The sequence below is a fragment of the Halichoerus grypus genome, chromosome 11 (genome assembly GCF_964656455.1).
Source record: "Halichoerus grypus chromosome 11, mHalGry1.hap1.1, whole genome shotgun sequence".
NCBI lineage: Eukaryota > Metazoa > Chordata > Mammalia > Carnivora > Phocidae > Halichoerus > Halichoerus grypus.
In genome coordinates, this window is record NC_135722.1 from 105906087 (window position 1) to 105931996 (window position 25910).

General features: G+C 42.3%; 1 protein-coding gene and 1 pseudogene across 7 annotated transcripts in view; one reads left to right on the forward strand and one right to left on the reverse strand.

Annotated features, from left to right (window-relative positions):
* Positions 1–24440, forward strand: part of EXPH5 (exophilin 5) — a 70624-nt gene extending 46184 nt beyond the window's left edge. For 3 of the 7 annotated variants that reach the window (XM_036076377.2, XM_078059037.1, XM_036076384.2), the window contains 3 exons: positions 5446–5494; positions 12098–12233; positions 15653–24440. In XM_036076377.2, the coding sequence (XP_035932270.2) occupies positions 5446–5494; positions 12098–12233; positions 15653–21042 (5575 nt within the window). In that variant the 3' untranslated portion in view covers positions 21043–24440. The remainder of the gene's footprint in view (positions 1–5445; positions 5495–12097; positions 12234–15652) is intronic. The other 4 variants (XM_036076378.2, XM_078059038.1, XM_078059039.1 and 1 more) reach the window with 3 other exon arrangements.
* LOC118525609 (NADH dehydrogenase [ubiquinone] 1 alpha subcomplex subunit 3 pseudogene) lies at positions 4064–5010 on the reverse strand (annotated as a pseudogene).
* Positions 24441–25910: the final 1470 nt, after the last annotated feature.

A 25910-nucleotide genomic window follows, 5' to 3' on the forward strand; every position in this document is an offset into this window, starting at 1 on the left:
ACTGTTTTGGAAAATTAAAAAGGCAGGTGATATTTTTTTTCCCCTGTATTCTGGTCATTCTCTTTTTCTCTCTTTCACTCGCTACACATGCCACTCCCTGCAAATGCCTGAGTTCAAAGACACAAAAATCTTAGACTCCTCGATGGAAGGAGAAGTCAGAGTCAGCGAGATCCTCCTTTGGAAATGCTCCTTCTGTGAACCCAGGTGCAGTCTCCACGGGCAGGGCTGTGATGACAAGAAGAAGAGGCACGACAGGGGGAGTGGTCTGGAGTCTACCCTGGGTGGCCAGTGGTGTTCCCAGGTGACAGGGCTGATCATTAGTATAATCTCATCAGCAATTTAAAAATAATGACACTTGGCCCCGAATCTGAGATTCTGATTCAGAAGGTCTGAAGTAGGGCACGGGGAACTTCATTTATTTGTTTATTTTAAATTCTCCAGGATATTCGGGTGCTCAGCCAGGTTTGAAACCCCCAGTAGCCTTGCTTCGGGAAGGGCTGTCAGAACTCTCCGCATGGGTGTTGTTAGCCCAGGTGATAGTTTCGCTTTTGTTTATTTATCGAGCTTTTATCAAAGTCTTACTCTGGATCAGATACTACTGTTCGTACTGAGGATAAAATTGTGAAAATAAGGCACAGGCCCTTCCTGGAGAAATCTGTAAGCCGGTGGGGAACAGCAGAGCATTGCCTGCGGCTGGGCGGAGGTGCCCCACAGAACTCTGGGACGTGGCAGAACATCATGGGTTCAGGTATTTCTCGTGGCAGTTTTCTGGCAAATGACAGTAACTTGAGGAAGGGGTGTTCTGTGGGATTCACACAGGGATACCATCTGGCCTCGCTGCGGCCAAGTACGCTGGGGATTGTGGTGTCATATGGTGAGTGCGAGGGAGGGTGCACGGTATTCCAGCCTTGAGAACATATAGGAGAAGCACTTAACTCAGACTCGAGGACCAGAAGCCTTCCTGGAAGAGGAGAGACCATTGTCAAAGGACATACAGGACTAAGCTTGGTAATTAAGAGTTGGGAGGTTGCACCAGGCAGAAAAACTGACACAGCCAAGGTGTGGAGACTGGAAAAAGCAAGAACTCATCTAGGTCACCGAGGTTCAGTGACCCAGGATAAGGTGAGACCAGTAAGAGATGGAATGGGAGAGGTTGCCAAGGCCACTGGCAGTGCTGAGAAGCTTGGATTTGATCCCATAGACAATGGGAAATCATTAATCACTTTTACTTTAATACCATTTTTCCTTACTTTATATATATATGTATATATTTTATATATGTATATATTTTATTTGTGTGTGTGTATGTGTATATTTCTTTTATATATATGTGTATGTATATATATATCCAATATATATATGTAGGATAAAGTCACCCACAACCCGCTGCCCTGGACAAACACTAAAATATTTTGGTGTATTCAATGCATGTGTGCGGGTACATGTATCTATTTTATCCATTTCTAGTTTTTCTTTCTTTTTTTTTTTTTTTTTAAGTAGGCTCCATGCCCAGCCTGGAGCCCAGTGCAGGGCTTAAACTCACAACCCTGAGATCAAGACCTGAGCTGAGATCAAGAGTTAGACACTCAGCCGACTGAGCCACCCAGGTGCCCCTCCGTTGCTAGTTTGTAAGCAGAAGAATGACATGATCAGATCTTCATTTTACAAAGATCATTTTAGCATGGTGCTTCTCAACCAGGGCCAATTTTGCCCTCCAAAAGACATTTCTGGTTTTCACAACTGAAGGGTGGGAACTCTGGGCATCCAGTGGGTAGGGGGTCAGAGATGTTGCTAAGTACCCCATGTTGCACGACCGCCCCCCCCCAAAGAGATGCCCATAGGGCCGAGGCTGGGAGATTGATCTGGCTGGAGCACAAAGAACAGACTTGAGGAGGCAAAACTCAAGTCAGAGAAACCAGGTAAAGGACTGTTGAGATGATGGATGAGGTAGCAGGCAGGGAGGTGGGCAAACAGCAGACAGATTCGTGCACGACTTAGAATGTAGAATCAGGGGAACCTGCTGATGGGATGTGGTGGGTGAAGAAGGAGGAATGGAGGTGAACTCTCCTCTCCAACTTAGGAAACTCAGCGGGTGATGGTGATGAAAGAGAGTTGAAGCAGATGTGATAAGGATAAAAAGGAACACATTTGCTTATTTATGCAATGAAGAGTGTTCAAGGAACACCATGTGCGGTGCTTTGGAAGGAAGCTTGCAGCCCTTGCTTTTGTGGGCTTTAGTCCAGTGAGGATGACAAAATGGAAATAGAGAAATGTAGAATGCTAGTGCTAAGATGGGGAAGTTCCACGTGCTCTAGGAGCACATATGAAGGAGTGTATGGTAGATTAAGTCTTGAGCCCAAGAGGTCTTCCAGTGAAAATGACATCAGTAATGATCGTTCAAGGGGATGAGAGTTGTCCAAGCAAACAAGTGGTAGAAAGATGTTTCAGGCACATTCTGTGCAGATGCTCAGAGCTGTGCCAATTCCCAATGGCAGAGGGATATACAAAGGTGAGATACGAGGCTGGAGAGTGTGTGGGGACTAGATCATATAGAGCCTTATGAGTGCACAGAAGAATTTGAACTTTCACCTGAGAGCAGATGGGAATCATAAAATGTTACACCAGGAAGTGGTGTAATTCACTTTATACTGATCACTCTGACTAAAGTGTAGAGAGTGGATTGGAACAAAACTTGGAGGGAGAGGAACAGGTAAGGGACTAGTACAAACATAATGGCAGCAGATGATAAATGTCTTAACTGGGGTATAAATGGGGGGATGGAGAGGGTTGGGTGGTTTCTGATTGTGAATCAACAGGATCTGTTCATTGATTGGATAGGAAGGAGTAGGCGTGGAAGAAGGACACAGAGTCCATTTGGGACATGGAGGGTCTGAATGGCCCGTGGTCATCCAGATGGATCTCCTCAGTGGCCAGTGCTCAGAGTATACTCCATCAGTACGTGGGGGAAGTCACCTGGGGTTCTGGTTTTTAAAAAGAATGTTCTTGAGTCACGCTCTCATGTACTGAAGTGAGAATTTCTGAATGGTATCTGCAAAGGTATAGAGACAAGAGAGAATATTTTATGGAAGTGAAATAAATTCGGTAAGCCTAGCTTACAGGTAGCTATAGATGAGTGGAGTGCGGGGGGGGGATGGGGCCTGAAGGGTGAGGGGTGGTCTGAGAGGCTCATCAGACCAAAAAAGAGCCTTGGATCAAGTTAAGATTTTGGATAATACCTTGTAAGATGTTAAGAAGGGGACTGATGTGGTTGCATGCGCATGTTAGACAGATCTCGGTTGGTGGTATGAAGGATGGAGAGGAGCCCAGGCACCCTCCTGCCACTCTCGGGAACCGAACCCTACCCCAGCTGCCCACGCTCCAGATCAGATTCGGGGCCTGGGGAGCCTCGTGGGCTGCAGCCCCCGGCGCTCTGGAAAGAGTCTTCACAATCTGGCATGTTCTCTTGGCTCTGGCAAAATTGAATTACTTGCCAGTTCCCAAGCTCCCTGGCTCTTGCCCATCTCCAGGTTTTTGCTCATGCTGTTCCTCACCTTCCATACCTGTTCAACCGCCACCTTCCCCCATCCACTTCCCTGCTCACCCCCACCCCCCCCAAGTGCTCACCAGCACCTCTGCATGTTCAGGGCATTTAACTTAACATCTCCTTATTGTCCGCATCACCTCTTTGCTTGTATTTTGGCTCTTTATGTATCTAATCATTCCTACTGCAAAAGCTCTCAGAGAACAGGGTCCCTATCTCAGTCCTATTTGTATCCTCCAAAGCACTCAGAACAGTGCCTGGCAGGAAGGCAGCCTGGCAGGCTCAATAAGGCTGTAGGGGAAAAGAAGAATAAAAATAAAAGGAGTATTCAAGTTCAGGTAGTATTCGTTTAGAGCTGGTGTTTCAGAGTAATGTGAAACATAGTCCATGATATTAATTTCAATTTTTGTTTAAAATCTGAGCTAAACTGTCAACTATATCTGGGTATCTTTAACATATAAAACTGTATGGCTTCTCAGGTTTTTGTTTTTTGTTTTTTGGGGGGGTTACTTTTTGCATTTTATTGGCTCAGGGGAGGGGCCTCCTCCATGTCACCGGGGGTGCTCACAAGTTCTTCAGCCACTCCAAGCTTGGGCCCTGGGGGACCTGGGGTGGCTGGGCACGTCGGGCATGTTCCCATCATCTTGGAGGGGCACTGGATAGTTGTAGGGCATGGCCTGGTTGATCATGGTGGCGTATTTGGTGGAGGGGCTGAGAGTGGGCAGAATTAGAGCGAGGCCCCTGATGGTGAAGGATGTGACCAGCACCGGCTCCTTGGCCCAGGCATCCTTGAGGAAGGTGGCGAGTCTCCCGGCCATCTTGGTCGCAGCCGGCTTCCCAGGTTTTATGCTCAACTCTGGGAAACCGTGAAGCAGGCAGGAGTTCGAATAAAGGAAAACTGTATCTTGCCACTTTTGACTGATCTGACTTGAAGTTGTAGTTCATTGGTTTAAAGCTCGATTCCCTTTGCTGTTTTCTTAGGGAAGGAGAGGACCTCATTTCATACAGAGCAGTGACTCATTACCGCCTATTAAATCCTGAGCTATAATTCAGGCAGAGTGCCCCTTGGCATAGGATTATGGATCTAAAAGATCAAAATCTATCTCCATTTGGGGCCCATGTCTTGTAAATTTTTCACTTCTACAGAAACTGAGACAAGCAACATAAACAGTAAAAGCATAATTATGCTCCAAGATAGTTTCATAGTGAATAAGGCATCTTTATAAAAATAAACATCCAGAAACCATCTTTGTAGGGTTTGCTTTTTGAAAATTCCCTTGTAAATTGTTGAGTCTGGCCCTGACCTAATCTCTCTTGAAAATAAAAATGTATGGAAACAGGAAAATCTGTTTCCCATTTGCAAAAAGTGTCCGGACTGGTTAAGAAGGCGTGCTCTGGATTTCAGGAGGCTGTGGCCGGCTCTGAGCTCATCCACTAACTGTGCACCTGGGGCTGTGTCTTCTGACTTCTCTTTGCCTCCATTTCAGGGTCTGTAAAATGACAGCATTCATAGTATCCCCTTCTCAAGAGCAATGTCTTTAAATGAGGTAACATGTGCACACAGCACGAGAACACTGACACATAGTAAGCCCGCAACACATGTATACTATTTTTGTTATTATGTCTTTATGCTGCATTCAAATCCAAATCCACCATTATGTAATTTCTTCTTGGCTACCTGAGTGATAAAGATGTAAAGCATTGATCCTAAACAGTCATAGGAAAAGGTTTCTGAGATTTTTTTCAACAACGCACTAACCAAGAAATGTCTTCCTATAGGACGTTAGAAATACATCTAATATATTCTCAAGTTATTAAGATATAACAGCAAATGTGCTGTTGATTTTCCTCCTGGTGAAAGTTAGGCACTTCTTCAAAGAAATGATTTCACATTCTTTCCACAGATATGACAGCCACTCAGGACCTCCTGTGTCTGTGAGGCGAACCATTACGGTGAGTAACTAGAAACTAAAGCTTATGCTAAGGAATTCAGAATTAGTGAAATCCCTGGTTGGCTGCCTAAGCAAAATAGGCTTCTCCTTGGCTCAGTTTTAAATTTACCTTAGAAGCTTAGATTTGTCCTTGAGAGTTCAAAGTTTCCCAACTGTTGTAGGTCTCCGGTTAGCTCTGCCAGGAAGGAGCGAGGCCATCGTGTGTCCCCCCACACCAGCCGTGGCATCTCTGATATTCTCCCACGGGTCACTCCCGTACAGCTGTAAAGCACTGGGCGCTGGAAGAGGCGAGAGGCACCCACTGGTACTCTTGCAGGCCAGTGTGGGTCTGGGCTCGACCTTTTCTCGACAACATCGTCATTTGTGTTCAGAATGGAAGCCAGCGATCCGTGGGATACATTTGGCTGGTCACAGGGAGGGACTGACCCGAGCGCTCAGATTTAAATGTATCTGTGTTCACATGTTTACAAGATTGAGCAACTGGACGTTTTCCGTATCCTGCTTTTTCATGGTCTTAACTTTTGATCTTCACCTGCCTGTGTCTTACTGTGTGACTCATGTGTTTTGGAGATGAAAGAGAATGTTGGAAAGGACCTAAGAGTGCAGGAGGAGGGTCTTAGTACTAGTACCCCCCTCCCTTTGCAGAAAGCGTAGTAGAATTCTGGTGAGGAGTACATATAAACAGAAGTTCTTTATTTCAGAAACAAAAGAGAGCCCCCTTTCTTCTTCTTTCTGAATAACACTGAGCCCTATCTCCTTTATATGTGTGAGCCCTAGCCAAGACACCATCACCAACAACCTGCTATACTCTCTTGGAGAACCTGCTATCACCCGGCACTCGACAGAGAGCATCCCATTTAATCCCTAGGGGAAATCTATGAAGTGTGCTAGTATTATCCCCATTTTAAAGATGAAGAAACCGTGGTTTAGAGAATCTGAAGGTCACGTTCAAGGTCGCTGGTAAATGGTAGAGTTGAGATTAGAAAATCTGGGTTTCTGTAACTCCACGGCCAGAGGTCAGTAACGCCTTCAGCTCTGTCAGCCCCGAAGCCCTGTTTGCTTATGAGCCCTGCTGGCTTACTACGGGCAGGCCGTCCTTTCACCGAGCAGGGGACTGAAGAGTCGTGCATCCAGCACTGCTCCAGGATGCTTCCATACTCTTGCTTTTCCTTGGAGAGGGACTCAGAGCTCACCTGCCCCTACCGATAGAGAGCTATGGGGTCTGAAGCATATGAGGAATGTACAAAGAAATGCAAATGCCTACAAGTTATAAAACAGTAGAGCTAATTTGGAATCCTCAAGATTTGAGAACCCAGTCTGAGGATTAATAGATACCTTTCGTTGGCACTCTTGTTTGCTGCTTGCATTTAACCCTTTCACTACTCAGAAGCACGTCCCTCTGCAAGGTGAGAGCTGGGAAAATAAATGAAACTCAAGACAGTGATTGTTGACTCCAGTTAGAAACTTTTATAAAAATTCGGAGAGAAACTGCCAAAAACACAGGTTTTGTATGACATGTAGATTTCCATTATTTATTCATGGAAATCTTATCCCCTTAACCTGCAAACAGATGGAAGCTGGCCACTGATGCTGAGGGGTTCTTGCCAAGATCTGAGGTAATAAACTTCTCATCACTTGGTTAGCAGCCTGGCAGGAAGGTTACAAAGGGGATTTGGGTATTTTATAGGAGATTGTGCTCCATTTTTAGATGACCTTCCACTCAAAGGGAAGACAGTGCCATGTAAACGTTTTCATCAGCAAAGAAGCAAAGGGGTTTCAGAAAACGGGATTTTTGGAGCTAGAGAGAAGGTTAGAGATTTGTAGCTCAGCGTTTCTCCCAACCTCAGCACTACTGACATCTTGGGCTGGGTGATGCCCTGTTGCGGGGGCTGTCCTGTGTATCACGGGATGTTTGGCAGCATCCCTGGCCTCGACCTCCTAGATGCCAATAGTTCTCCTCCACTCAACTGTGACAAGCAGAAATATCTCCAGGAATTGCCAGTGTTCCTTGAGGTGCACATTGCCCCCAGTGAGTGCTTCCTCTTCCTTACAAGTGAGGAAGCCGAGGTCAAAGTAGTCACCATTTCTGAGATTAGAGATAAGACGAATAGCCTTGACCACCTGATCAATCCACATCTCTGAACAGATTTTGGCTGGGCCTAATGTGAGGTGACGTATGAGCTCTGTACTCCCAGAAACACATCTCCAGCGCACCTACCACAATGGGCCAGTGTGAGCTCCCTGAGGCGGGGACAGTGTCTGCTCACCTGCATCTCCCCACTGCTTGGAACCTCCTGGACACTCAGAAATTGAAAGAAGGAATGAATGAGTGCTTTCAAGCTACAGGTGTACTGGTGGACTTGACCTTTGCAGGAAGGCAGACACAGAACAAATTCAGCAACACCTTGAAAAATTAATTTGTTGACTTTGCCAAGGTGTGTGATAACATCGGTGAGCTCAGGCTTCGACTCCGACAGCTGCCCTACAAGTCCAGCCGCCCTGGGAAGTTCTCAAATGGCGTAAGGTTACCCTGTGACAGAAGGTTTGTTTGTCTCGTCAGAATTGCAGACGAGAGCAGTAGAGTGAGCTGGACTGAGTAAAAGGCCTCATTTTGCTGAGCCTATTTTATGTACCATGTTTGAAAATAGAACTGAGATCTTAAGAGCCAGCATTTTGAGACTCTGGCTTCTAATTCTTTTCCAGTTCATTCGATGGTAAGCCTCAGGATGAGTCCTCCAGGAAATCCTCTGTGACCATGGAAGAATAGGAATGGCTAACAAGTGGACTCACTAAGTGCTAGACACCATGCGAAAGTGTTTCACAGCAATTAATTCATTTAATCCTCACAGCGACCCTGTGGGGCCAGGGGAGGGGTTGTTGCTGCTCTCTTCATTACTATTACGTCTTCATTTTACCAAGAAAGAAACAAAGGTACAGAAAGGTCGCCTTGTCCAAAGTTACACCACTAGTAAGGGGCAGAACTAGGATTTGGATCGGTGTAGAACTCGTGTGTTTGACCATTATGCATTCTTGCCTCAGACATGCTTTTCCGAGTCCTAATACTGTAAATACTTGTGTGTCTCAATTTTTGGAAGGACCTTTACTAGAAATCTCATATATGTAATTTTCTACCTTGGTATAGAGCATCAGTCAGTCGATAGCTGCGTGGCGTGGAAGGCCTGGAATGTTTAAAGCAAGGTTTTTGTCCACAGAGTTTGCCATCTAATTGAAAATCATGTCCATGAGTAGAATACCAGTAAAAAGCAACATAATGGAAAGAACAGGGTTAGGGGTCAGATCATATGAGTGTGAGCAGCCAGGGCTACTGTTTATTATTCCTATGATCTGAGTAAGACACTTACCCAGACTCCGTTTTCCATCTGCAGAATGGGAATGATAATCCCTAGTTAATTTGCAAACTTGTTTTAATGATCCAGTGAGAGGATATTTTGAAAGTATATCGAAAATGGAATACATGAGTGATTTTGTTCAAAGATAAGCTGGTTGGTGTCAAGGGACTGGACAAAAGTGTAGTGGAGAAGTTCAGCGGTGGACAAAGGGATGGTGGCAAGATGGTGTTGGAATTCAGCTCAGTAAATCTTAGTGAGTCTCTTACCTGCTGATGCCATTCTGGGTGCTCAGGAGACAGAGGTGAAGACTAGGCTTTCTTAGTTATTTTAGAAGTGGGTCTGCTTCCAGGGTCCTGATCCATTTGTCTTCAAATCCCTGGTTTCCTAGATCGGGGTGGGGACTGGAATGTGTGGTAGGCAGGAAGGGGAGAGGTCTAGTGGTAAAGTGAAAGTGGAAAGAATGTCAACAACTTCGACAGGACATCCCAGGTATGATAATAGGCACCATCACAGGTATGAAAACACCATGGAAACCAATTCTCTCCGGGGAGAAGGGCTCACAGTGATGGTGGTCCATGAGCTGGACTCTGAGGGATGCGTTGCTGTTTTCCGGGGCAAGAAGAAAGAGCAAAGATCAGGAGCAGAGGTGTGGAGGTCTAGAAGAAGGGCACGGCATTCTAGAGAACTGAGTGTGGTGAGCTTGGAGCACAGGGCCCTGGAAGAGAGTTGGGGAGGAATGGCTGAAATTAAAGGTTGGAAGAGCATTTCAACATGAGTTTGCTGCATGGGGGTGTTTGAACCTCATCCTCGAGGCCAGGAATGGGAACTAGGCTTCATCTTTTATGGCAACTTTATGGCATGGAACACTGTTTTGAGGAGGATTCTGAGTCCAAGACAGAGTCCCGACTGAGGATCGGTGTGTGCTCTGGGCCCTGGAGGGATTTACCTCCGTCCTAGGTACCAGGAAACTTCCTCCCAGCAGCTCTCAGACCTGCGTTTGGCCTCAAAAGATGCTTCCAGCTAGGACATAGTGTACTAATAAACTAATAAAACAGTGAAGAGAGGTGATTCAGCCTGGGCTCTGGAATCTCAGAGATTGGGAAGGAATCCTTCCCTCCACCAGTGTGACCTGAAGCACACCGACATCTTGAAACTTCATTTTTTTCCCAAGTGAGGTTTTTCTCAAAGTGGGAATAATCATAGTACCAACCTCATAGCGTGGTTAAAATAATGAAATAAGGTAACCTGTATAAAACCCTAAGACGTTGCCTAGACTATTCAATGTGCCATTACTGCTGCTAATAATAATAATTAATAATAATAGTAACTACTCACATATAGCTCAAATAAAAGGGATCTATAGAGCAGTGATTGTATGCCTGGTCCCTACCAGCAGTTACTTCTTTAACCATTTCATCACTGAACAAAATATCCTTGCAGAGTTAAAGTTGAGTGTAAATAAACTCTCCATATTTTCTCTTCGTCATATAATTTGTACCTGTGTGTATGAGAAGCATCCTTAATATGTTGGACAAGTAGCATTGGTCTTGGAGCAGAAGCTCCGGGCAGACATATAACCAAAGAGGGTAGTATTCAGGGTCTCTAGGGGGTAATAATCCTTCCCAGCTCCAAGAGGTTCATCTCTTCACCTGAGCCCTCAGTCCAAGTATTTTTCGTTTAAGTATAAATTCCCATTATAAAAGCATATGATCCAGGAGGCCAAAAGGGATGTGCTCTGGTCTATATAGAGGAGAGCTGAAGTTCGTTTGGGTGTTAAAATGGTTGAGAGACAATGCTATTCTCTTAATCAGCTGCATCTAGTCTACACGAATGATTAGTTTCCAGTTTTATTACAATTGGTTTTATCCATTTGGTATCTCACTGTAGTTATGTTTTGCCTCTATATTTGTTTACTTCTGAGTCTTATATTAGTATGTTTAATTATATCCAATGACCTACAAAAGTTATCACAGGATTGTTTCTCTCTTACTCATAAATCTCTGCATGTCTTCCATTCCATTCCTTGCCCATAGAACTGGAAACCATAAGTCAGTGAAATGTGGGCAGGACTCCTACAAGAAATAAGTGACCTAGATCTTGAGAATGAAAACAGGCAGGAGTGAAAATCCTAGATTGAGAAGAATATAGAAATCAGGAGAACCTGGGGTTTGGAATTGGACAGACCTGGGATAGAGAAGTAAAAAACGTTGGAGCTTTGGAAACATTAGAGATTTGGTCTTAGGCGTTCAAGGGGAGGTGAAATGTAACGGCAAACATCAAAGGGAAAGAGAAAACTTGGAGGGGACGTGGGATCCAAGCGGCAAGCGCTGGGTAGCAGAGTGAGCTGACGGCAGAGACCGAATGGGAAGTGGCTGCTAGCATTTTTCATGAACAGGTGCAGAGCGAGTTAGAGCGGATCACAAGCGACAGAGCCGGTGTGACAGAGGAAATGCAAATGGAGTTTCGGCCAAAGAAAGTGAAGGTGTGGGAGTAGACAATCCCCCGAGGTCATGGAGACAAATTAAAGCTTGAAAGTAGGGCAGTGATGGATTTGGAGAAATCAAGATAAACAGTTGCTGTACAGACAGGAAAACAACATTAGCTCTACCTCATTCTCCTAAACCCTGTACAACCAGCAATGGTATTTCAAAACAGCAACAACAGCAACAAACATTTATAAAGTCATACTTCTTAGCACCTTTGATTCAGAACTGTATCAGCTGCTTATGTCTGTCTAGGAGGTTCTACCATTCTGCATGAACTCTATGGCAAGAAATACTTTTTGTTTTCCTCTAAATACACCAAGTTCACAAATCTTAAGGTCCACTACAATCTTCAGCTAGCCAGCTCTTGATAGAGCAGGGACACTGTTAAGAAATCTAAAATTCCAGCCATTGGGGCCATGGAGACAACTCTCCTAATTCAAGAGAGGTCGATTTCTTTCCTGTATTCCAGGAAACTCCCTAAGACTTGTGTAGTGCTGTGTAAGTTTGTAGGAGTATTGGTACAAAGAAACTCGATATATTGCTTGAAGACTCATACTAAAAGCAATTAGTGTAGGTATAGAGTAGTTTGTGATCACTTGCAAATGACAGAAATAACGAAACATTGTAAGTTGAGAGGTAAGTGTTAGAAAAATTGATTTGCGGTCCTTAGACTAAGAATTTTAGGTTGGGACATTTTTGTGGGGACATGTGAGTATTCTGGCTAGAGAAGGTCCAGAAATAATACTGCATTTTCTGTTTCAAAATTAGCAGGCAAAAATACACAGCTCACCTCTGGAAAATCCACGAGTTGTGAGTGCATTTGTCCCCCGGCCAACAGGCATGAGGGAGGGAAGTGGCATGCCCCCGTGGGATGCCTCACTGCTGGAAAATGAGTTTTTCCAAGGTAAGTCTATGCATAAAACTGCCTTTGGGACTCCCTGCACTAAAGCAAATAATGATTACAGTGTGTATTAAAATGCTCAAAACATAGCAAACCCTGTACTTTGTTTTTGAAATCCTTTTGTTTCCCTTATCTGAAGAGGAGGCTGTTGCGTGCTATTAACACAAAAATACTCAATAATCTTATATTTAAATATAATCTAAGCAAATATGCTCAGACCAAGGCTGATAAATCTGTGGAATGATTATAATGTTTAATGTTTAACCTCAGGTTAAAGGAAATGCATTTCTAAGAAATATTTTTAATATTACTATTTTTAATAGACTTTTATTGTTCCCAATCAGTACCTAACTGCACTGTGATGAAACCTAGTTGTTGTTAAACAATTAACCTTGTACAACAGACAACAATAAAAACAGAAACATTCCAAAAGTAACCGCATGCACCTGGATCTTATTATTATATAAGCATAGCTCCCCTTTCCTTAGGTTATTCTGTATCACAATAAACCTGGCCATTGAAACAGTGAACTCTGAAGTCATTCACCAGCTTCACCCTGAGGAACTCAATTCCATTTGCAAAGGCAATGACCTCCCCTGGGCGCTGTGTTGGGAGAGGTGGGGTGGTCAGTGAGAGAGGTCCAGCTCGGGGGGTGCAGTGGTCAACCTTTCAGTTACGTGGTTCCTGGCAGAGAACTTGCTTCAGAGAAGAGTAGCCCAGAGGAAAATCTCTGTTACAAAACAAAGGTTTTGCTAATCCAGGAGAGCTACTGTTTATGACACGAAAAAAAATAATTTGGCTTTTCTGAAAATAAAGAGGAAACGCAGAACAGATTTTTTTTTTTTTTTACCTCAAGAGTAAAAATAAAACAGCACTTTTGAATAATTTAAAATCTTCCTATGGGGATGTTAAGAGTGGTTACATTTGGGGAGGAATCCAGGTGATTTTACATTTTGTTATGCTTTCCTGTATTTTCCCTCATAACCGTATGTTGCTTTCATAGGCAGCAAAAGACTTTATTTAAGGGAAAAAAAAAACTACAACTAGCTTGAAAGGAAGAACAGGAATCAAAGAGGTTTTATTATAATTTGTTTTAAAGACAGATTTTTTACTCATTACATAATTTTGACATAATTTTATTTTCTTTTTACCTCGCCTTATAGTTTTACATTGTTTGATTTCTGTGTGTGTGGATATATGGAATTATTTCAGAGATGGGAGATAAATAATTGTAACACTTCAGGATGAATCCCTAAAGAATTCCTTAGTTATAAACTTTTAATGCTCAAGATTCCTTCTTCTGGTGGCTGTGCAAACTTAAACAGCACCAGCTTACAAATACAATAGGGTTGGGAAAATCCAGAACAGACATCAGAAATCTCTTCAGCACCTGCCCCAACATAGTTGACGTATCCACAAATACATCCCACCCACATTCACAAATACTGATATGCCTCCCTTTCCCTGACATTGAAGTGTTAAGATCAAATATTTTAATGACAAATAATTTTTAAAGAACCAAGGAGAGAGTGCACCATTTTATGTAACTCAGAAGGAAAGGTGTGGCTTTTCAGCAATTTAAATAATCCCATAACTTATTTCTCATACCAGATTTGATTGTTATGAACAAACATTACATTTCTTCAATAAATGTATAATCTACTTGTTTCTATTTATTGTAACATGAATATGGTAAAATATATCCACGACGGGGTGGGCCTTTGGGAATCTTGAAACCTTAAAAGATTATGATTCTATTTAAATTCTGATAGGTTTTTCTTGAGGAAAAGGGGTCAAATAGGAGTAAGGAAACACGATTCCAAGAAATACCAACCAACTGAAAATATCCTGTAACTTGTCTGAGGTCGCAGAGGCTGGGGTCCTAGTAAGCTTGATCTCTGGGTTTTGGGGCTGCCCCAGGTCCTCCGTATTATAAGGAGGTCACTGAGCTCTGACTTGGACACCACCCTCTGACCTGGCCACTGAGAGAAAAGTGAACGTTGCTTAACAACAGCAAGTCCAAATCCTTGTAACATCATGAGCTTACAGTGAAATCATCTTTAGAGTTCCTGAAAAGAGAGAATGAAAAGTGAGCTTTTATACCACAGGCCATTGCATTATGTGGACTCAGGAGACAGACGGCCTGTCACCTTGACAACCTAATCTGTTCATGCCTAGTTTCCTCATTTATAAAACAAGAACAGTAATAGTACCAGTCTTACAAAGTTCTGTGAGGATTTAATGAGTTAATAAATTAAGTCTTCAGAACCGGGCCTGACACACAGAAAGTGCGATATTATAGGGGTGGTAATGGGTCTTCATTTTTCCAGGCAAAACAATCTAGCATTAGCATATCATTTAACAATATTGTATAGAACTTTAAAGTTTCTGTATTGCTCAAATCCATCCAAATAAGTATGTTTATAAATTACATGCTTACGCTTTTGGTGGTAATGCTGTATTTTTAACAGTACACCTGAGAAATCACATGTTATTTACAGACTCTCATTTTTATTGCAATCCTCCGAAGTAAACATGGTGGGAAATATTTTAGCTACCTGGTGACACAAAAGATAAACTAAAAAAAAGCCAAACACACAATTAAAATTTTGTTGTTAGAAAAAAAAAATGTAGCTTTAGGTCCTTAAGGTATTATCAAAGGTTAATTTTGAAAAAGCATGAAAAAGAAACTTCCCCCACAACCTTGTAAAATTCAGAATATCTTTTTTTTTTTTTTTAAGATCTTATTTATTTAACACAGAGAGAGAGAGAGCGAGGGCAGGAACACAAGCAGGGGCAGCGGGAGAGGGAGAAGCAGGCTTCCCACGGAGCAGGGAGCCCGATGTGGGGCTCGATCCCAGGACCCTGGGATCATGACCTGAGCCAAAGGCAGACCAAATTCAGAATATCTTAAAAACATAATCAAAATTAATGTCATCACATTTATATAAAAATAAAACTATAGGGGCACCTGGGTGGCTCAGTTGATTAGGCATCCAACTCTTGATTTTGGCTCAGGTATTGATCTCAGGGTCGTGGGTTCAAGCCCCACATTGGGCTCCACACTGGGCATGAAGTCTACTTAAAAAATAAATAAATAAATAAAAATAAAATTTTAAACGATTTTATTTCTTTAAGAGGGACTTCAACAACTCAAATTTTTTTTTTTAAAGATTTTATTTATTTATTTGAGAGAGAGAGAATGAGAGACAGAGAGCACGAGAGGGAAGAGGGCAGAGGGAGAAGCAGACCCCCTGCTGAGCAGGGAGCCCGATATGGGACTCGATCCCGGGACTCCAGGATCATGACCTGAGCCAAAGGCAGTCGCTTATCCAACTGAGCCACCCAGGCGCCCAACAACTCAAATTATTATTAGACTATAAAATGTTATACAAAAAAGCTGACTCATATTCTCCTTTCAGTTTTAGATGATTTGGATAACAAACTGGCTCAGGAACAGTGTCCAAGCTCAGTGAATACCACAACACCTCTCAACTATGGATCGAGAACACAGTTCAATCATTTCTACTCTAGGGGAAACACACATGGTAATATCACAGGACGGCACAAAAACCACTATAATGAAACTTCTAATATGTCTATCTATGACATCCTAAGACCAGGAGCCCCTAGGGAAGGTTTTAAAACCTTTTCTCCTAGAGCAAAAACAATTTATGATATGTACAGGACAAGGGAGCCCAGACTCTTAAAAGAAGATTATGTGCAAAAGAATACTTTTGGTAGTACTTCTCTGTGTTTCGACAGCAGGCAACGATCGGCTTCACCAGCTACAAGATATTTCACAGCAAGAAGCTTACATTTTCCAACCACCACTCAGAACAAGAGTGGGTTTATACCACCAAGACACCAGCAGAGCCCAAAGAGAACTCCTTTATCATCCATCATATGGAATAGATCAGATTCTTCTGGAGATAGGCAGAGCCAAGAAGAGTTCCTGAGGGCCCCGTCACCCATGGAGATTGATACTGCCGACCAGTATACGTATCCCAGGTGTTTTCAGGAGAACAGGAGATATGGATTTTACCGTTCACAGAGTGTTTACCAAGGTGTTCATTTTAATGCCCCCATGGATAATGCAATGAGTCCTGACCCATTTGAGAACTCAGAGAATATGCCATTCTACCCTCAAAAAAACCCATTTGCTAGATCTTTCTCTAGCAACACCTTTGGACGAAACAGGGAACAGAGATTTAGGCAAAGTCCTTTTTGGGACCAACAGGAAGAACATTCTTCCTGGTCTGACTTCCATCAAAGCCAGCATCCATTCCCTTCTTTTGAGAGAGACTTTGAAATGATTTCCACAGAAGCAAATAGTGCCTTAGCTGCTCATGGCCATGGTGTTCTTTCTCAACACTGGAGATCGTTTTCTCCTAGTTACAGAACAAATATGTTCAGAGATCAAGAAGAGCCACATCCCTGGCATTTTGATTCTCAGACACCCATGCTGGAGAGCATGGAGGTGTCACAAGGTAATGAGAGCCAGTCGACTCATTTCAACATGCCCAATGTTTGCCCTATGACTGGTCCAAGCTATCACATCACATCTGGTAGGTCAGTATGTCAAGAGGGCAGTCCTCCTACAGAAGTCCATATCAACAAAGAACCTTACTCATTTGGAATTACTCAGACTCTAGCATCCTCATTTAAAACTTCCTTCCCCCAGATTCCTGATGACAGAGGGAATCCTCAGAGTCCCATCTTTCAGAATCCCACAGTCACTGTGCAGAAAATTAAGCCTGCCTCTCTTCCAGTAAAAACCTATACACAAGTCACTGTGACCAGGAGGAATTCAGTTGATTCTCCACCTCTTACTGAAAGCCCACCCAATATCTCAGCCACAGATGTGAGTCATGAGAAAGACTTGAATGAATCTGTTTTGGAAGAAGATAAACAACTAAACAAGATGGACCAGACAAACATGACAAGTGAAGTACCCCAACCTGATTCACAAACTGTAATCTCTAACCCTTCCCCCGATTTTCGAAATCCCCTGTCCCAGGACTCAGCTAAGAGCAAAGGATTTGCTTTGAATGCATCTACCACAGTAAGTTCAAAAATGTCACCTGGAGTTATTGCCAGGAAAGATATATCCAAAATTCATCTATCACACGGAGATAAATCCAATGAACTAAAAAAAGATAGGAATTTTACTGGGAATAGAAAAGTTGGCTCAGCAACTGCCCTTCCTTTTATTCAGGAAAGCAGAACAACATCTTTTCCCAGCCCAAATCCAGGCGGTCACCAGGAAGTAAGAGTAAGCCATGAAGATAGTTCAGGCATTATTAGAAATCACCGCTGGAGCTCTGCACCTGATAGTCAAAATGCACAGTCTCCAGAAAAGCCTGCTATTTTAGATGCCGAGGAAGAACAACATAGCACAACTCATTCTATGAACTGTAGCAGATCAGCTGCTGGTCACAAGATCCCGGGGGATTCTTTAGACCTGTCATCAGGTATACCACCTGATAACTCACCGTCGAATAATTCTTCCCTTGAGGCTCTGGCGATTCCTTCTACAACAGCGTTCTCCAGGAAAAGTCCTTCAGGCAAAGATCCATCTTTGGGAGAAGGGGAACAAAAAGACAATGATAGCAAACACCAAAATGATCAGTTTGCCCTAAGCTCCTCAGAAAACCAAAAGAGTCATGATAATTGTGTGCTTGTACATAATGAGGTGGTTGGTGCTGTCAGATGCCATTCCCTCCCTCCCTTCAAGGATGGAAAAGCAAAAGGAAAAATAAGACGATGCATTTCCTGTTTTGAAAAGTTAAGCAAAACGGAAAGCGGATCAGCACCTACAAGTGATAACAGTAACCTCAGGGAGATGAATCGAAGCAATTCCAAGTGTCCTGAGGTTCACACTACTTACTGGATCTCGCCAAGAAAATCAGCCAGTTTTCTCATCAATAACAGGAAGTCAGAAAGTAAGATAATGCCTTCTTCATTTAGGAATGAACCACTTCCATTCCAAATCAAAAATAAGGTGGAAGACCCAAGAGGGAAGTACGCGTCAAACAAATTCAGTTCCAGTTCTTTGGAGTCAGAAAGCAGATGTTCCAAAGCAGTTTCAGACTCCGTCTCAGTAGCACCTGAAGCCACAAAGAGGATGACAAATATGAAAAACATTGGATCTGCTTCTGTTAGAAAAGGACCACTTCCGTTCCTCACCAGGAGGGCTGTGTCATGTCCTTCAGGGGCACCAGATGCCTCAAATGGGAGAGATGAAAGAGAAAAATGCTTGGTCTCAAACACAGATGCTTCTGCTCTAACACTAAGACCTTGGGAGACAATCATTAGCCCTCCGGAAAATAACTCACCTGTTAGCGATTGTTCTTTACCCAAAGGGCACCCCCAAAAGGAAAACTTTGGAGAACACACTGGAAAGGATCGTAAAGTTGCTGCCTCCAGGACAGGTCTGTTCTCAAGTGAAGACCCTTTACCTTTTTCCTCAGATACGTCAAGACAAGAAAGTGGGAAAACATTACATAAATTTAAGACTACTAGTATGTTTTCGGTTTCTGGTGATGAAGATAATGTGAAATGTCTTGAGGTGGTTTCAATATATTACACTCTGCCAAGGAAATACAGCAAAAAATTCTGTAACATTCTCGAAAAGTATACACAGCAAATCGATTCACTTACAGAATCAACTAAAGCGGAGACCGAAGCATTTCCTAGTGCTTTTGAAAAGGACAAACTAAATTATTCTATACAAGAGCAGTCAGGAACACCTTCCTCTGAAGGTCAAAAGCTGCTGGTCAGCTCTGCTCAGGAGAAGAGCCATTGTGTTTCTCACACCACTGAAGATGTGACCGCTTCACCAGACCCGAGGCCCTCAGAGCCCACATTACAGGAAACGGCTTTGACTGCGGCAGATGTTTCTCTTCATAAAGGAGAATCGAAAACTGGAGCGATTTCCCCAGATAACTTCGCTAAAACACCTCTAGGCGATGCACAGAGCGGAAAGGAGAGAGGGAAAAAACGGCAGAGTGAAACCCTGCATGTTTTATCAATGCTTCAGGGAAAAAAAGTTACAGAAGAGAAATCGGAAAACTGTCAGCAGCCTGTTAAGTTGGGTAACGGTGGTCCTTCTAATCTTCCAGCCCATTCAGAAGAGAATGTTGGAAATTCCCAAACCGTAAGAAGTCCTGAGGAGTGTGCAGGTAACGCTGTGGTCATTACAGCTCCTGGAACTGCAGGATGCCTTCAGAAAGATATCACAGGCGAAGCTGTGGTTGGTAGCTCCAGGGGATTGCAGCCGAGGCAGGTCAGAGGGGAAATTGGAACAGATTTCCAAAAAGAGAGTATTAAAGCACTTTATGACTTGGAAAGCCAGGTCTTTGCTCGTCCTCCAGCTTTGCATAATCTACAGCTTGACAAAGGGACTTGTTCAGGAGAGCCAGATTTAGACAGTTTGCAGTCTGAACCCAGAGAACTACCGCAAAGGAGTCAGGAGGTAAGTATGACAGAGAACAGTAAAGCTGAAGACGAAATGCAAAAGTTGGCATGGGATCAACCTTCACTTCCTGAAGGAAGCAATAAAAATAAAACCAGCGTGGATGACCCAGAAAAAGGAAAAAACAGATCTTTAGTTAAACACAGATTGGCAGCCATGTCCAAAGCCAGCAGAAAATTCTCAGCTAAAGATTTAAGCCCCAGAAGACATGTAGCTACTATCTTCCCCCAAAGTGGGAACAGCTGTGGCTTTGGCAGCCTATCTCTTGGCACACCAGAGCGCGACCCTCTGTCCCCTGAGCCTACTCCAAAGTCCAGAGGATCCAGAAATGAACGCAGGTTGAGTAGCGATGTCATGGAGGTGGAGAAATCCGAGAACTCCCTCCAGGTTCCTGTAATATCCAACAGAGAAGCTTCTACACAGTTAAGCAATCAGAAGTCTAACAGCATTTCACAACTACGTCAGAGTGAGTCTAAAAATATCTCAGCATCATCACCAAAGTATGAGAAGTCTAAAGATGTAGCAGCAGCTCAGACCTTGGAAAGAGAGTCAGGAGACTTGGCCCAACCCACATTCCCCAGCCGTGGGGAAGCAGACTTCTCTGACCATCAGAGAAGACTGAACCCTCCTTTTCCACTGGAGCCCGCAGAGAAATCCAGAGGAAGCATCCCGTTGCCCACTTACCAGCAGCAACAAAGTGCTTCATCTCTGGAATGGGAAACTGAACCACATCCCTATCGTTCAAACAGTTTAAAAAGCATCCGTGTGCACGGTGATCTGGTACGCAAAAGTCATCCTCCAAAAGTCAGGGAGCGCCATTTTTCTGAGAACACGTCTATTGTCAATGCCCTGAGTCAACTGACCCTAGGGAATGAATTCTCTAGTGACAGCAGGTACAGTCGAAGATTCAGATCCTTTTCTGCGCTTTCCTCCCGTAATGCAGATGAAAATCGGGCTTTGTGTAGTGGCAGGACAAAACTGGGCCCCAGGTCGGCAACATCTATATCCAGACCCATTGACTATGGAATTTTTGGGAAAGAACAACAGTTGGCTTTCTTGGAGAATGTAAAGAGGTCACTCACGCAAGGAAGATTATGGAAGCCAAGTTTTCTCAAGAACCCTGGCTTCCTAAAAGATGATGTAATTAATGCTCCTAATCCAACAGAGCTATCCAACTCAAATTCTCCTCTCAGCCAGATGCCAGAAGATGCCTTATCTCCAAGCGCACCACTTAATATCTATGAAGAGAATCCAGTGGACTCAGACTGTGACTCAGACACAACCACAGATGATGAATACTATCTAGATGAAAATGACAAAGAGTCAGAACTGTGAGCCTTCCTCAATAAAATGCATAACCTTTCCACCAAAAGCTTGTACTGGAAATGAAGTGTAAATGTGTATGCCCTTGAGAAGGACAGTGTAAAAAAGATCTGGTCTGAGCAGCACCTACTCTGAAACAACCCAAATTCTCTTCCCTCCCTTCCCTACAACATATATATATATTTCCTAAATTCTAGAGCAAATTATTTTTTATTTTGGGGGATTCTCTGCTGTTTTCTCTCTCTTGGCCTTACTTCCCTCCTGTCCCCTCACTGTCCAACTTTGGCTTTCTGCTTTACTTTACTTTCTCCTTAACTTTTTTTACACCTTTCATTGTGATTCACAACCCTAATACCCCCGGCACATACAGAAGTAATAACTTCAATAAGTTAGAAAATTCTGTACTGCCCCTTCCAATCCACACCCTATATTCATGACATTAAATAAAGTGTAGGGATAATGACAGTGGAGTAAATGTTACCATCCTGTTTGACCTAGCATTTAGGAGGTTTAGGGTTGTTTTTTGTTTTTGTTTTTTTTCCTTTCAAACAAAGATAAGGGAATTTTCATAAAGGCATCCTATTAGATGGAAGCAGATGTTTGATGTATTTATTGAGGTTAGAGATGAGGAGCTGAATCCCTATTAAGCCAAAAATATTAGTACTTCTAGGACTACATTTGAAGACATTTGTAGGGACTGGCTGACTTGTTAAGGGCTGAGGTCTGATCAAGTCAAGGACGCAGGGCAGGTAGCATGATGCTACCGAAGGCCTGGCCACAGAATTCCTGCTTAGGAAGGAAGCATGACTGGGGATGCAGGTAAGTGGACATCCTTCGTGGGACGGACATCCTCACTGCAGCTCTCTCCCCAACTGGTGTTCCCCATTTCTGCAGGACTACCCATTTCTGGAGTTTCTTTATTTACAGGATAGAACGCTTTATTTCATGTGCATGTTTTAGTCACGAATATCAAACGATAGCCTTGGCGACGCCCCTAAAATGCCGCTGAGTGAGATCAGGCACACCGGGTTTCACTGGCTTCTTTGCAGGATCATTTACCAAACCCACGGGAAATTATAAGGCAGAACTTCTAAGGGCTTGTCACTATGATTTCTTCAATAATGTATCTAGACTAAATACTCTTCATATCCACAACTTGGTTTTCTAACTCTTTGGTTGCCAAGCCAACCTTCTGGAACTTTCCCTCCTAATAGGATAAACACCAATAGATGGCGGTAAAGATAATTCACTAGAACTACGGAAAGCCTGCCATCTAGGACCTTAGTGCTGTGAGGGTCCACATGAGTGGATTTCATTCCGATTGCTTCATATTTGCTTCCTGACCCAATTCTCTTTTCCATTTTTCTCACCTAGTCTGTTTCATCCATATAAATTAAGGATAATGATAGTGTTGGTGAAGCATACAGAGATCTGGAACTGATAGAAATGCAAGAAAGAACTATATTATTATTATCCTCCTAACCATTGCTTTGCCTGGAAGCAAAATACCAGGGCGACTTCACATCATTCCCATGAAACTCAAAACTAATAAACATGTGGTAACTAACATGAAAGTTATTCCTTAAATCTGTAAATTGTTTTAAAGTCCAGGCTCTGACCAATATCAAGCTCAAAGAGACTGATAATAGAATTTTAAATCAACTGTTCTGGATATTTCAATTTAAATGGTAAAGAATAAATAACATTTTATTCTTTTTTTATTTATGTTTGTAAATTCTACCTTTCCCCTTCCCCTTCTATTTATCTGATTATTTAAGTACAAGTTTCATAAACCATGACTTATGTTTTCCATCTAATTTTAAGATACTCAGAGTTCATATTTTAATGTTAAGCTTCTCAATTTTTGAAAAATGATCAACTTGCAAGTTCTATTTCAGTAAATACTCTGAGTTTACATGTATGTTACAAAAGGTGAAATGAAGTTAGCTTATTTTTCACTGAGTTTAGGCTATATCAACAGTTAAATTAAGGTGAGGATAAACAATTACTCTGAGGCCCTCCTTCTCTGCACTGGAATCTCCTATTTGAATTCAAAGGTAATTGATGGCTGATTCTCACCTGCACTGTTTGTAATGTTTGCTTGTTGGTCTGGCTCAAGAATCAAAGAAACAGAAAATTCATAAAAATAGCACCTTCTAGGGGTACCCAGGTGGCTCAGTCGGTTGAGCGTCTGACTCTCAATTTCAACTCAGGTCATGATTTCAGGGTCATGGGATCGAGCCCCGAGTCAGGCTCTGCACTTAGTGGGGGGTCTGCTTGAGGATTCTCTCTCTCCCTCAGCCCCTCCCCTTGCTCTCTCTCTCTCTCAAATGAATAAGTAAATCTTAAAAAAAAAAAAAAACCAACAACCAGCACCTTCTATAGTTTTATACTTTTATAAAATACTTCGTTAAAGAAGTACAGCAAATTTCTATGTATTTTAACATATAAACTGCTGCTTTTTAAGACTCATTTTTGGTACAGCTATACTAATTTATAATAGTCATTTTTATACCCCTCACTTGTGTTCTAAAGGATATAATCATTATTAAAATAAATATTCACATAAATGGAGTAAATCATGAGGGAATCCATTCTAATAAGTACCTTTAAATTATTAACTTGTTTAGATAATAGACTTCAATTTCACACTGTACAGTTTATTTAAAATAGAGCTTGGGCGCCTTGGTGGCTCCGTCGGTTAGGTGACCGACTTTTGATCTCAGCTCAGGTCATGATCACAGGGTAGAGAGTCCTAAGCCCCACATTGGGCTCCACACTTTTTTAAAGTGGAGTCTACTTTAAAAAGGAGGGGGGCTTAATGAGATTATTTTCATTTTTAAAGATCTCTTTCTAAATAATTTACCCCCTTATATTTGTAAATATATGGATGTTAATAAAACTTCCAACTGCTACTAACAAGGTTTTGACTGGTGAAAAGTGAATAAAAACAATTTTGTGTAGAAGGTAAATGTATGTCTGTACTAGAAATAATGAAAGAAAGTCCACTTAGGTTATGGTGAAGACGGGAATAAAATTGAAAAACTCCCACCTCCATAAAAGCACTATACTCTGTGGAATGCCAGAAGGTTAAAGAGGCCTTATTGGTAAGAGTTTATTGTTAACAGTGGTGATAACACTTTAGAATATCCTATTTAAATGTACAGCATAAATATGTAAATATCTTACATTCCCAGCAAGTTTGTGAATGTATTACCACTTAGGGGCTCTTGTGACTGGTACGCCTGTGTTCTGAAACAAGTAAGCCTTAAGCACTTTTGTTAAAATGTTGTCAAATAATCCTTTTATGTACTTGTTCTCAATCCTGTTCTCTAGATATGAAAAGTGTTACAAGACAAGGTGCAAATTTAAAACAATGCCTGTGTTGAAATAAATGATTTTTAAATAGATGCACCGTTTGACCTGGTTTTTATTCCCATCCTCAAATGATTATTTTTAAGGGGAAAAGTTTCAGGAAAAATTCTAAAAAGGTGGTGGGGGAAAGGGGGGCCAAAAGCCTTCCTACAAATCTCTCTGGTGGTTATTGAATGAGATCAGCCATATGTAGTTCCAAAAAAACACAGTGACTTGCTTCTCTCTTCTTTCATTTGTACCCAAAAGCAATCAACTGATACATGAAGATCAGTCTATCGGTTGCAACACAGAGGAGGAATGAAGAAGGTCTGGCATTTCTCTGTGTAGAGGAAGAAGGAGCTACATGGAGTTGGGTTAGTCATTGCCCAGTAACACTGATGAAAGATAAACCATTCTTTCCAGTTGAAATATAAGACATGCAATATTAATTAATTGATTCATACCAATCTTATATCTTTTCTAGGAAAGCAACCCAAAGCCTGTGTCTCTACCAAGGACAGGAGAGTGTTGTCATATTGAATATGTGCAGTATTTTATCAAAATTTAAAATACATTGGATCAGCCAGGGTTTTTAGTTGTAGACTAAATATAATCCTCTTTAGGTGGCTCAGGTAAAAAAGGACTTATTAAAGCATGTACAGTTTGCTCACAAATGCATTGATAGGGCTGACAAAATAGATAATAAGTTGAAATTCCAGCGGCAATTTCTCAAACGATGCCAGAAAATTGGACTTATCATGGGAGCCGTTGTCTCTGTTACGACCAGGAAAGTAGGGATTCAGAACCAATATGCCCAATCACTGTCTTCATTTGCCCCAGAAATCACTGCAGTGGAAATAAGAGCACTAGTATATATAGACTTACAGGTAAGAACTTTTATTGCTACAATGTTTGTTGTGGCAAAAACTGAAAACAAAGTGAGCACTTGATTAGAAAGGACTGGATATATGATGGAACATCCACATACGTGATATTATGCAACCATTAAAAAGAATAAAGTAGAACTATGTAAGTTGACTTAGGAGAATTTGCATGAGGTACTACTGAGTGAGGAAAGCAAAATCTCATTTTTTATAAAGCATTAATCAAACAAACAAACAACCCCTGCATATGCATGTGTACATCTAGAGGGATACATTCAAGGCTACTATGTCAGTTGCTACTTGTGGCCAGGTGGGGGTCGGCTGGTATGCTCAACAGGGGAGGGAGAGAGAAGCATACTTATAGTGGGAGAAGCAATCTGCCATGGGTCTTGAACATTTTTGCTGGGCTTGCCAAGAATGTAAGTCCTTGACCACACTTTACACATGCCATTTCTTTCTCTTTTTTTAATTAAAGATTTTATTAAGTCATCTCTACACCCAACATGGGGCTTGAATTTACAACCCCGAGATCGAGAGTCCCACACTCCACTGACTGAGCCAGCCAGGGGTCCCACACATGACATTTCTTAGGCCTATATTTACAGCAAGCAACCTTGAAGGATGAGATAATATCTCCCCACT